This window comes from Haliotis rufescens, unplaced genomic scaffold (assembly GCF_023055435.1).
Source record: "Haliotis rufescens isolate VD_foot unplaced genomic scaffold, xgHalRufe1.0.p SCAF_11, whole genome shotgun sequence".
In the NCBI taxonomy this organism is placed as follows: domain Eukaryota; kingdom Metazoa; phylum Mollusca; class Gastropoda; order Lepetellida; family Haliotidae; genus Haliotis; species Haliotis rufescens.
This window is the reverse complement of record NW_025963791.1, coordinates 8,353,614-8,367,244: the sequence shown is the minus strand read 5'-3', so window position 1 is coordinate 8,367,244 and position 13,631 is coordinate 8,353,614. Positions and strand designations below refer to the sequence as shown.

Sequence of the window (13,631 nt, the reverse complement as noted above, 5' to 3'; positions counted from 1 at the left end):
AGTTTAAACGCAATGTCTTTGTTTTTTGTTAAGAACTGTCTGTGTTGAATGGCTACAGGATATGTGTTTATCTTGTTGGTTAACGCCGCCCTCAGCTTTATGACGGCGGCCTGTAAAGTTAGGGGTTGATATTGGGAGCAAGTATCGACGCCATATAATTAGGAATACGATGACACGCTATCAACCAAATCGCCGAGCCTGACAACCCTATCGTTTTGGTCGCCTCTTCCGACCAACACAGGTTGCTGGGACCTATTAAAACCCGGAATCCCGAAGGGGAAACATAGCCACAAGAGATCGATCCACATTAATATGTCGGACATCAGTATCACCACATTTCACGAACTTGCCATACATGGGTTAGTGTGATATTACTCCAGTTCTAGCAGTGTTCAAGGATCTCGGGGACATAATCTTCATGGAATCGAAGTCGGCGTTTTGACATTAAGAACGAACACTTTAACCACAAGGATATTTTGTTGAACCTAAGTAATTCATTACAAGAGTACAACAAATTTTAGATTAAGTATTTATTCAAAATGATTAGATAATCAAAGAAGTCTGTGGTTTGTGAGGTAGATCCCCTTAAGTACTAGCTTTGTAACAGTTGAATTGATTGCTACATCAACATCAACACTATCTACCGTAAATAAAAAGACAAAATCCTTTCCATAATCATAAAACATCTCTGGTGAAAGCCGAGTCCATTGTAAGATTCCAACTATATATTTAACATAAAGCGACTATGCTTGTCGTAAGAGGCGACTGACGGGATCGGGTGGTAAGACTCGCTTACCTGGTTGATGCATGTCATCTTATCCCAATTACGTGGATCGATGCTCATGATGTCAATCACTGGATTGTCTAGTCCAGACTCGATTATTTACAGACCGCCGTCATATAGCTGGAATATTGCTGAGTGCGGCGTTAAACAAAAAAACAAACATTAACATGTGTTTGTGAATAAGTTATAAATAGTGATGACATCAGGTGTTGGCGAAAAGTTGAGCGTATCCTGTCCCACCGGTGGCTCGGTCATAAACACATGCACAGTCAATTGTTCACCGGATGAAACACGGCAATATATGAGTCAAAACAGAAAACTGCATCAGACATCAGATTTTGTCACCGATGCTTTAAATTTGGACATTTCCTCACGTTTACCAGATCCGGGAAGATCCGGGGTAGAAGTGGTCTTCAGAGACCCATGCTTGCTGTAAAAGGCGACTATGCTTGTCGTAAAAGGCGACTAACGGGATCGGGTGGTCAGGCTCGCTGATTGGTTGATGCATGTCATCGATCCCATTCGCGTGGATCGATGCTCATGTCAATCACTGGATTCCTGGTCCAGACTCCATTATTTACAGACCGCCGTCATATAGCTGGAATATAGCTGCGGCGTTAAACACTCGCGCACCGTGTGTTCCGTTCCCGAACTGGTCCGCTATGCGTTAGAGCCGACTTCAATGAGAATCGGGTGGTCAGGTTCTGTGACTTACTGCATGTCATCAAACACTGGATGGTTGCCAGCTGCTTCCAACCAAGCATCTCGAGCCACGTATGACGTGTGCACTGATAATGTATAGACATGTTTGGTCAATTAAATAATTCCTTCAACTTCCCCTCCCGTGTCCAGTTATAATACTGTTTTCATGTTTAAATATTCATCAACATGAAAGGAAACGATTTCAGACTAAAACCCGGGTCTTGAAGCTGTTCAGTGTCAATTGTAGTGTCATGTGATGGCAAATCTTGACGACCAAAAGCAATTTTTGAAAGAACTCCATATCGAGGCTGTGGGAGACAAACATTCAACGTAATTTGTCAGCACCTTGTTTAATTAAACCCCAACTAACTACAAACTCAACCTGGGGGATCGATAGGGATGCGGTTTACCGAGAAATCCAGTGTCACCATTCAACTGGTGTCCGAGGTGTCATGTAGTACACGGAACACGCCGAGTTGACCCGAATGTACTCCATGTCTTTAGCTCATAATCAAGCCCATGCATTTTCGCAGCCAGATAGGAACGGAGTGTAACATTACGATGACAAAGAAACGCAAAAAAGTATATTCAAACTGATTTTAAAATATTTATTCTAAAACAATTACAGCCTGCAATTAAAAAGTTCACATATAAAACTGTACACTCTAGCTCTAGGATTTTGTCTTGGCCTTGCTCTTCTTGGGGGTGCCTTTCTTGCTGGCGGGCTTTGCCTAGAACACGAGAAAACATTTGGCATGCACCTTGGTTAAGACATGTCGGACAGATTGTTAAGATTAATTAAGTGAGTGAGTGAGTTGGGTTTAACGCCGTTTTTAACATTATTTCAGTTATATCACGGCGTGTTTAGATAAATTAAGATGTTCACCACGTTTTCAATATAAATACATTTGTATTCAATCAGGTGTGGTTTGATAAAATGGAGATAAACTTGCAAATTGTTACTAAAATTCAAATCCACAAACAAACGTTGAAAGTGGAACTGGCGAGGTTTGGTTTGTTTGTTGTTTAACGCCGCACTCAGCAATATTCCAGCTATATAACGGCGGTCTGTAAATAAACGAGTCTGGACCAGACAATCCAGTCATTGACATCATAAGCATCGATCCACGTAATTGGGACCGATGACATGCATCAACCAATCAACGAGCCTGACCACCCGATCCCGTTAGTCGCCTTTTACGACAAGCATAGTCGCCTTTTACGACAAGCATAGTCGCCTTTTACGGCAAGCATGGGTTTCTGAAGACCACTTCTACCCGGATCTTCACGGGTCTGGTAAACGTGAGGAAATGTCCAAATTTAAAGCATCGGTGACAAAATCTGATGTCTGATGCATACATTAACCAAGTCGGCGAGCCTGACCACCCGATCCCGTTAGTCGCCTTTTACGACAAGCATAGTCGCTACATCACGGCATGTCAGCTTATTGTGGGAGGAAAACCCGAAGTGATTCAGGTCTCAGCACCATACCCGTGTTCGCGGGTTTCACCAAAATGGTAAAACTCGCGAACACGGGTATGGTGCTGACAAACCTAGAAACATAATCAGGGCCAAAATCACTGGTTCCTGGAGTGCACACGGGACGCAACTTTGCTTTAGATATGGATAAAAAAAATTATCTTTCACCGACACTCAAAACCGATTCTCATGTCAGGTTTAGATTTCAAATAGAATGACTTTATCCTTAAAAGTTGAGTAGCATATGTATTCCCGCATTATATGCGCGTCTCCTTAAAAGCAAACTTGGCAACAACAAAAAGAGTCGAAGCCTATTTTGCAACGTCGGGTGTTTCCCGAAACACTGGCCTAAGGGTGGCACCAGTATATGAAACCAGTTGAGCTAACAATCAACATATAGAAGTATGTAGGGCCTACAATTCAAATACATTACAAGGCTACATAACTGATGTTACCGTTGTATGTCAAGTTGGACTACACTTTTCAAAGGGATGCTATTTATACTGAGGTAAGGACGTTAACCGACTGTAAAAGTCCAGTTTCCACCCTTGCCGAAATAGGCTGCATTTTCAGGGCTCGACCGTAGCTTCACAAGTGGCTATTACGAGTTATGTCCCTTCTACGTCCCTTCTATGTCCCCCATATGGACCAATCAGATTCCACCTATCATTATGGCAGCGTCGAATCAGGACAATCTGATCGATAATAATGATCTATATTGTAATACAACGAGTCCGACTCAGCGAAGTTCATAAAAATTACTTGAGCACCTTGAATAAAAACATGAAAATATTTGTAAAATAGCTGACGATGCCCAGCTGACGTTAAATATGGTTACGAAGCAACCGCATGTCGATTTCGTTACGCGATTTTGATTGTGCATCTAGATTCGTTTGTCCAGCCAAAACATAACTACAAAATTCCAGCTTAAAAGGGTCGAAACTGCACTTTTACAGTCAGTTTACTCCCTTGCCTCGGGAAGATAAACGGTTGAACTGAAAATGGTTTTGTTTGTTGTTTAACGCCGCACTCAGCAATATTCCAGCTATATGACGGCGGTCTGTAAATCGAGTCTGGGCCAGACAATCCAGTGATTGATATCATGAGCATCGATGAACGTCAAGTGACCAAGTCAGCGAGCCTGACCACCCGATCCCGTTAGTCGCCTCTTACGACAAGCATAGTTACCTTTTACGACAAGCATGGGTTGCTGAAGACCTATTCTAGCCCGGAATCTTCACGGGTCTGAGCTTAAAATGAGAGTTTGGTTCGACGCCGTTTTGTACAGTATTTCAGTTATATATCACAGCGAGGCCGAAGCGATGCACGCCTTGGACGTTTACCACTTCGGTGGGACGGATGTGGCCCTGACAAACCTAGAAACAATCAGGGTGACTCCGGGATTCAAACCAACTGTAGGTTTCTGCAACGTCAAATGGAAGTACAGCAGACTTGTGGCACCTTAGACTGGGCCACCCGTTACCACACTGACCACAGGCCGTTGTGTTGATTAAATTCGAGGTCAATTAATGAGTGCCAGAAATACACTATCCTATATATACTCACTGACAAAAGAAACGCAAACCATAGAAACAGATGTACGTTAAGAAGATTACTTTCCAATGTGTACCACTTTATGACAAAACTAACAATCAGTCAAGTAAAAGGTGACTGCTTGTAAGAGGCGACTACGGGATCGTGTTGTCAGGCTCGCGGACGTGGTTGATGCATGTCATCGTATCCCAGCTGTGTAGATCGATGCTCATGATATCGATTGTCTGGTCCAGATTCGATTATTTACAGATCGCCGTCAGAGAGCTGGAATATTGCCGAGTGCCGGGTTTCACAATACAAAATAAATGTGGCGTCCTGGCAAACACACAAGAAGTCAAATGAATGACAATCAATCGCTTGTCAAATAATATCAAACTTTTCCAGTCCTTTAGATTTGTCAAAAATTATGTAAAGCGTCTGTGTGGCTTTTGTGAGTAACTAAAAACATGCATGATAGAATATAGATGAAATTACTACTGATGCATTATGTAAAAACGATAATGGTAGCAATTTTCGGGTTTACACTAAGACCGTATGACTGATTATATCATTGAAATTTACGACACGACAGATGGGAGAACATACACGTGCGTATGTGTGTGGTTGCTTGTACTGATCCGTACATATCCGGACCGATTTGATAGTGCTAGCCCACTGAGAAACCATGCCCACTCAGACAGTATACCGACTCTAAGACAAGACGACCAGTCCTTGTTTTAGCCCCTTAATGCCGAGCGCCAGGCAGGGTAACAACAAGAACCACCTTTCAATGTCTATTCGTATGACGCGACCGGGGATCGAACCCCGGGCCTTCCGCTCTCCGGGCGGACCCTCTGCCACTAGACCACGGAGGCGATCGCCGCTTGCGACAAACCTGGGTTGCTGAAGATCAATTCTTATCCTAGTCGAATCCCGTTTTCTCCATGTCATGACTTGTTGCAAACAAAAGATATCATTCCCTGGCTATAAAGCAGGAGCACTAAAAATTATTTATGTAGGGTAAAGTTGCCCTAACCCCCAAAAAATTTGAATCAGCGGTTACAGAGCGGATATCTTTCTATAGTTCGTAGACCGGCAAACTTGACTATTTGAAAGCATTACATCATTACAAATTACAAGAGCGCCACTGAGTAGCTCTCAATTTGGCACTTTTTGATTTTATTATTGTTAATAATTTGGTTTTACACTTACTGGTGTTACTACGAAAACTGAAAAATACAAATCTGATACGTGTCATTTATGTATACATAAGTGCAATGTAGCTAACCTTTATATTACAGTTTAGATTAACAACTTTGTTGAATTTCGAGTTCACAAGACATTTCAATTGACATTCGTTTTGAAAACAGAAGAGATAAACAAATTAACCTGTGTTTTAATTGGGAATATCTTTGTCATTAAAAGAAATATACATTATTGGAACCACTTGGCCTTATTTAATAAAAAAATTTAACTTGGTCATGTCATGGATATTTATCGTACTGGTACTTACCGATTTTCTTACAAATAATCAAGAGCAGATCAAGACCTACGGTAGTCACATGAAGTACTAAAGCCACATCATATACGACCTAACAACTCACCTTTTTCTTCTCAGTAGCTGTAACTTTGGACTTGGCTGTGGCAGATTTCGGTTTCTTTGGAGTCTTCATTTCAGCTTTTTTCGACCTGGGGGCTGTCGGCGTTGTTTCTACACCTTTCCTGACCTTCTTCGGCGACTTGGCACTTGCCTTTGCTTTTGCACTAGTTTTCTTTGCTTTTTCACTTTTCTCAGACTTTTCAGTTTTTGTTTTACGTTTCACGGGCGATGTTTTCTTTTTCTTCACGATGTTTTCCTTCTTTTCTTCGGCTTTCTTCAGTTTCTTTGCTTTCGCTTTCGCTTCCGCCGCGACTGTGACTTTATCCAACTTAAACCGTCCTGTCAATCCTGTAGCATCTTCGGAAGCTTTCGGTCGCTTTAAAAGTTTAAGTTTGATTCCCTTCTCGAGCGCGCGTTTGATGTGGTGTCGCATTGAATTCTGGTCAACGGTAGGATACGTCGCGACGATGTAAGTCTTAATAGCCTGAACGGAAGCACCTTTTGAGTCCTTGTTGCTACTGACTGCTTCAATGACCATCTCATACCATGATGGGTGTGTGGCGGGCGCTCTCCTAACGCCATTCTTTGACGGTCCTGCCGTGTCAGCCATGTCTTTATTTGCAAGAACACGTTCCAACACCAGCTACCGTGGGAAAACACACAGCAAATGGCGATGGGAATTTAAAGCAGACAGCGCGGACCTCGGAGGAAACAACTTGCACGTGAATTTCATGCACGGACGTGTTCACTGCAAGCATTAGGGGTTGGAATGTTTGCGTGAACAAGCTCATTGAACATGCGATGAAAACAAATTGTTTAAAACGTTCATAAAATATGCCCTTGATCTTAACAGTTTGCTTATACTGTAGTTTTAAAACTAGCTATTATATTGTCCTTTGCTGAAATGAAATGAAACACGAGTTGTACCAGCTGAAATTTATTTACATATTCTATTGAACAAGATATGAGATATAGTGGTCGTTTTTATTTTTCATAGAAATGTTTCCAGCAAACTGTGACAAATCATAATACGCTTCAGTAAGTGAGCAAATCGTGTTTTATACCGCATTAGGTAGCAATCCCTAAATGCCACGGCGGATTCCAAATAATGGAGTCACAAACCACTGACTGAAAGCATGAGCAACGGTCCACCCCTTTCAGATCCGTTGACACAAGTATAACAGCCTAGTTCTTAGTTGAGTCGGTTCTTTCCACACCAAACCTGACCACTCGGTCCTCTGTAGACAAACATGGGATACTGGGAACATATTCTTTCCCGGGATCTCAAATGGAAGCAATATTGAAAGAAGGAATCATTCTTACTGGACATGATGTCAATCACAGGATTGTCTGGTCCAGATTCGATTATTTACAGACCGCCGTCATATAGCTGGAATATTGCTGAGTGCGGCGTTAAACAACAAACCAACCAACCGACGTTTACCATGACACGATTGGGAACCTTGAGAAGGACTAGTATGACGCTCTTTGAAATCTTCGAAGAAAGATTATGTTCCACTGTACCTCAAACGGTGTGACATGTTGACCCCAAAGGCTGGAGCTGCTGGAATATTGCTCCACGGAAAGTGGAAGTCCTAAAATTGCTATTTAAGTAAGGGGACACGGGTGTCGAGACGTCTACGGTGCCTCAATTCGCTGTGGAGAGTCGCGTCCCTTGTAGACACGCCAGAAATCTATTATCGGGTTCGAATCCCGGGTCGCCCCGATTATGTTTCACCAATGTGGTAAATGTCTTAGGCCTGCATCGACCGCCTCCGTGGTCTTGTGGTAGAGCGTCCGCCCGGAGAGCGGAAGGTCCAGGGTTCGATCCCGGGCCGCGTCATACAAAAAGACGTTAAAAGATTGTACTTGTTGTTACCCTGTCTGGCGCTCGGCACTAAGGGGCTAAAACAAGGACTGGTCGGCTCGGAGTCAGTATACTGTGTCTGAGTGAGGTATTCATGTTAAACTGCGGCATGGTATCTCAATGAGCTAGCACTATAAATCGGCATCAGTCCGGACTAGTACAAGCAGCCACACACACACATACACGTGCATGCACGTCGCTATATAAGTGCAATAATCTTGGACGCGACGTTAAACCTAATTTCACCTCACCTCACCTTAGGCCTGCATCACTTAAGGCTTTCCTCCCACATTAAGCTGATACGCCGTGATATAACTGGAATACTGTTGAAACACTCTCACTCACTTTGTTTAGTAGGCTACACCGCCGCTACTACAAAGATCAGAAATGTACATGTAACACCCTGATTATGCACACACAAAAACTTCATACCATGGAAAATTATCTTTCATATTCTTTCTCGGTTACCAAAATCCGATGTTATGTAACCATAAAACAGGGGCGATGGGGTAGTCTAGTAGTTAAAGCGTTCGCTCGCCACGACAAAAGCCCGGGTTCGATTCCCAACATGGCTACAATGTGTGAAGCCCATTTCTGGTGCTCCCCCGCCATGATATTGCTGGAATATTGCTAAAGCGGCGTAAAATCAAACTCACTCACTCGTTCACAATCGATGCTCATGATATCAATCACTGGATGGGTTGTCTGGTCCAGACTCGGTTATTTACAGACCGCCGTCATATAGCTGGAATATTACTGTGTGTGGCGTTAAACAACTAACAAATAAACAAACAAAAACATTGACCAGAAAACACTTATCTGTATCATATAATGGGTAGTGTTACATATACAAATGAGATCGCCAGAAGGAACTACTTCAATCTCAATACACCGATGCAATGACCTTTTTTCTCAATCGACTAAAGTTCCCAATACATAGGGTTTCCCCATGTGTCTTGATTCTGTAGACATGGCTGCAAGTCATTTGGCACTATTTGACACACTGGGCGGTTCACTCAAACATTGTATTCATACGCGGTTTCTACAGCTCCATCATTGAGTGAAATTACATCTTAAAACCCACTATTTTAAGAAGAACGTCATACGATAAAGAGATTATTACGTATGTTTCCGAATCGTAACGCCATTTATTGGGAATAAAAACATATGTATTACGCTCGCCTGCAGTTAGCCTTATACAGCTTTTAATCCTAAAATATGATATTTACGGTAAGGAAACACACTCGGCTAAAAGTCTTTATTTCTCTCACCTAAGACAAAAAATAATACACGGTTAAATGACGGTTGTACAGTAAAAACCTCTTTAATCCGGAAACCCCGTCTCTCTGGACGATTTACTACGAACGTAATATTGTATCTTAATAAAGAGACGTTACTCTAAGCCACGATTCCTTAATACGAAAACTTGAATTTCCGGACGGGATCACTGGAAACTGTACCGTCCGGTGTAGCGAGGTTTCACTGTGGCAGTGATTAACCCAATGACCCTGTAACACCCACCAACATGGCGACATACATGTCAGATAGCTATCTACGACCATAACTCAATCAGAATGGTCATAACTGGGTGGACAGGCAAGTCAAGATCAGCTAAGTACTGCTCTGAAGGCCCCATCCCCGTATTTGCTGGTATGTCAAGTCGATTTATATGTACTCCCGAGGGCGTTGATGCTTCACAGTGCAGAGGTACTGATACTTGAGAGTTATAAGTGCATCGATTGTGAAATAAATAGTATGTTTTTCGTCGCCCAATTAAAGATATTAAACTGCCGATCAAAAGAAAGTATACACTTACAAATTGTATTTGACTAAATAATTACAAACGTTAACAAAATGTAACTACAGTAAACTACGTTTATAACGAACACGCTTATAACGAACTTACCGATATAACGAACCTTTTTTTTGTCCTGGCAATTTGTTGCATATATGCTGTATATATGCTTATGACGAACTACGGTTATTAAGAACTAAAATTAGTGGTCCCTTTGAGTTCGTTATATCCGTAGTTTACTGTAGACTGAAAACAGTCGCTGAAACACTTCTAACTTAAGATGCAAATCAAGGCTTTGATATCATATCAAAAACATCACCATTATTTATATTATATATTTAATCATAATTCAACCTATAGGATACAAGATACAAGAATAATATTTAACGTTGGTTATTACATGTAACAATATAACATTCTTTCTAGAGATGTTATTCCAACAAAACAGGTTAAGAGAAAAAAAATATATCATATAAATGAAATGATAAAATGAACATAGGAAGCTAAATTATATTTAAAGTAAAATAGCTAAAATGACATCACAGGGGAGAATCATGTATCATAAATTATTTACATATAGAGCATTTGCATATGCCGCCTGACCAGTTCCTAAGAAGCCTCAAGAAATCTCTGCATGATTCAGCTTTTCGATAATCATTCGGCAGGGTACACCAGATAGGTCTCAAAAGTACAGGGGGCAACGGGTGGCCCAGTCGTCTAAGGCGCCGCGATTCGCTGTGCAGAGTTGCGTCCCTTGGGCACGCCAGAAACCTATGATTGTGGGTTCGAATCCCGGTTCGCCCCGATTATGTTTCTAGGTTTGTCAGCACCATACCCGTGCTCGTGGGTTTCACCAAAGTGGTAAACGTCTGAGACCTGCATCACTTCGGGCTTTCCTCCCACATTAAGCAGTAGTAGTGGCAATGGTAGTGATAGTAGTAGTAGTAGTAGTAGTAGTAGTAGTAGTAGTAGTAGTAGTAGTAGCAGTAGTAGTAGTAGTAGTTGGTTGGTTGGTTGGTTGTTTACGCCGCACTCAGCAATATTCCAGCTATATGACGGCGGTCTGTAAATAATCGAGTCCGGACCAGACTAGTAGTGGTAGTTATTCAAAAACATTAACTGTAAATAGATGTGATTCTCAGCAAGGGCCGGCTTATCTGGACATTTATATAGAGTGAAAAAAACATTTATCTGTTTTATAGACAGGTTCGGTTATTTCAATTATTCGTAATCCTTCGCTCCGGCAATGTTGTTGATGTGTTTAGCCGCCTTCACAAAAGAATATGGCATGAAAACATCCATGAGCTTTATTTCCACAAAGAACTTGATCGCTGGCTTAACTTCAATATGATTAGATCATACCGTGCCCAGTCGAGGCATGGTTGAAACGTGCAGTGTTTCCCCCATTCATATTTCAGACGCTGTGCTTGAATCCTATGAAATAAATGGTGTGGGGTGGTAAATTGCTTGCTTGGATATGTTTGTTCCACTGGATGGATCTTCTGGAAAGGCTATATATAGTTATCGATGTTGCTAAATAAATGTTAAGGACAACCCGATTCTTCATATTATTATAGGGGGCACGGGTGGCCCAGTCGTCTAAGGCGCCGCGATTCGCTGTGCAGAGTTGCGTCCCTTGGGCATGCCAGAAACCTATGATTGTGGGTTCGAATCCCGGTTCGCCCCGATTATGTTTCTAGGTTTGTCAGCACCATACCCGTGCTCGTGGGTTTCACCCAAGTGGTAAACGTCTGAGACCTGCATCACTTCGGGCTTTCCTCCCACATTAAGCTGACACGCCGCGATATAACTGGAATACTGTTAAAAGCGGCGTAAAACCCAACTCACTCACTCACTCACTCACTCATATTATTATACATGTAGTTAATCTGTCATGTAATATTAAAGAATCGGGTGGTATGTAACTTTTATATAGTATATATGAATATTTACTGATCAAGACAATTTAAGTCAACTTTAATTATTTATAAGCATAGCTGCTATAACGAGGGCAATAGTTCATGAGCTATTCATATATGGTATCTTTGAAATAGAGTTCTAGGAAACAGCGATTCATTTTCCACAAATTAGACAACGGAGGAACATTTATAAACCTAACAACTATCATGTTCGAGACAACGGAAGGTTAATAATAATATCAAGAACAATAATAATGATAATTATGATGAGGAGGACGACGATCATCATCATCATCATCATCATCATCATCATAATAATTCGTTCTTATAGGTTCATATAAACAACAAATTAAACGGACGTACTTGGACGTACGTCGATTCAACATTGCTCTTCGACATTAATTTAAATACGCGACCCCCCTCCTTGAGAAACAACGTCACATAGGCGCACTGAATATGTGGTGGTAAGTATAGCTTATTAAACCCAGCTGAAGTGAATTCAAATCTCTTTGTCTCCGTGTTTTCTGCTGTGGGATCGTGGTCCCCATCTGTTTTGCACTGCGTGTTGGGAACGTGCGTGTCAGACACATACGCCACGACTAAAGGCTTCGTCGAATGTAGGAACAAGATCCCTGTGTGTATTAGATTCAAATAAACCTTTGCAGCCTGCTTGTAAACTTACACTGTAGAGACGAGGATACGCCCAGAATTCAATCCTCTCTGCCTAATACCACATTACTACACTCGAGTGATCGGAAATAGGCCTCTGCGTTCGAGGTTACAATCGGCTCGTCTCTTTAGATTCCTCACCCACTGTTTGTTGTATTTGACATGAGCAGGTGCCCCCGGTTGAACCACCCTGTACTTGGCCTTACCCTTAACACGGATACCGCTTACCCCAGCTGTTGATATATAGGAGGCGTAATCAAACACAATTTTCTCTGTCGAGGTTTGTGTGTGTGTGTGTGTGTGTGTGTGTGTGTGTGTGTGTGTGTGTGTGTGTGTGTGTGTGTGTGTGTGTGTGTGTTTGTGTGTAAATTAAAATCTTTTAAAGTTTTACAAGGTTTTGATTTTCAACAACGACATTATGCTGGAGTGTCATTTAACTCTGTACAAATATACATATCATTCCTTAAATTTAGTTTTCATCGGTAATAATATTTTTGGTAAATATGTTTAAATATATTTAATAAAATTAATAAAATTATGATGTGTAGGTAACACTTATTAAAGCGCACGTAAAATGACAAGATATCATTTAATTGACTCGTTGTGTTGATAATCAAAATAGTTTTTTTTGTTTTTTTTCAAATTGTACTTTGAGACTAGAATGCTATTTAAGTTTTTGTTGAGGCCCGACATATTTGCGACTCGCAAACTCTGCACGAGTTAAACGTGCGGAATTTGCCCAGAGACACAGTGACCACGACAGTGAACATCACACAAACCCTTACCACAGACCTAAATATGTTGGTTGGTTGGTTTGTTGTTTAACGCCGCACTCAGCAATATTCCAGCTATATGACGGCGGTCTGTAAATAATCGAGTCTGGACCAGACAATCCAGTGATTAATATCATGAGCATCGATCCACGCAATTGGGATCGATTACATGCATCAACCAAGTCAGCGAGCCTGACCACCCGATCCCGTTAGTCGCCTTTTACGACAAGCATAGTAGCCTTTTACGGCAAGCATGGGTTGCTGAAGACCTATTCTACGGATATAAAGCCATATTGACCAGGTTCATCCTATCAACCATTATTTACTCCACCGAGACTCTTTAATTACAGGCTAATTACATCTAGCTGCGGCATAAAACAGCATTCACCCACGTTGGCAATATTGATGGAATCACTGTCAAAATTAGTTGTGTGATCAACTTTCACGAATGTTGTCCAAATTCACATATTTGGCACATCTTCGTTTTTACAGCAAGCATGGGTTGCTGAA

General features: G+C 41.6%; 1 protein-coding gene across 1 annotated transcript; it reads right to left on the bottom strand.

The window, feature by feature from the left end:
• Positions 1–2,073: 2,073 nt before the first annotated feature.
• Positions 2,074–6,779, bottom strand: LOC124151749 (sperm-specific H1/protamine-like protein type 2). The gene is made up of 2 exons (XM_046524365.2): positions 6,103–6,779; positions 2,074–2,217 (listed from the first exon to the last, which is right to left on the bottom strand). Exons 1-2 carry the CDS (start codon positions 6,706–6,708, stop codon positions 2,158–2,160), a joined length of 666 nt encoding a protein of 221 aa, XP_046380321.1. The 5' UTR covers positions 6,709–6,779; the 3' UTR covers positions 2,074–2,157.
• Between the last annotated feature and the right edge of the window lie 6,852 nt (positions 6,780–13,631).

Bases quoted from the DNA above. Each gene is read 5' to 3' on its own strand.
- LOC124151749 (XM_046524365.2), bottom strand. From the start codon at position 6,708: ATGGCTGACACGGCAGGACCGTCAAAGAATGGCGTTAGGAGAGCGCCC. The intron at 2,218-6,102 runs GTGAGTTGTTAG...CTCGTGTTCTAG, and splicing joins CAGCTACTGAGAAGAAAAAG to GCAAAGCCCGCCAGCAAGAA.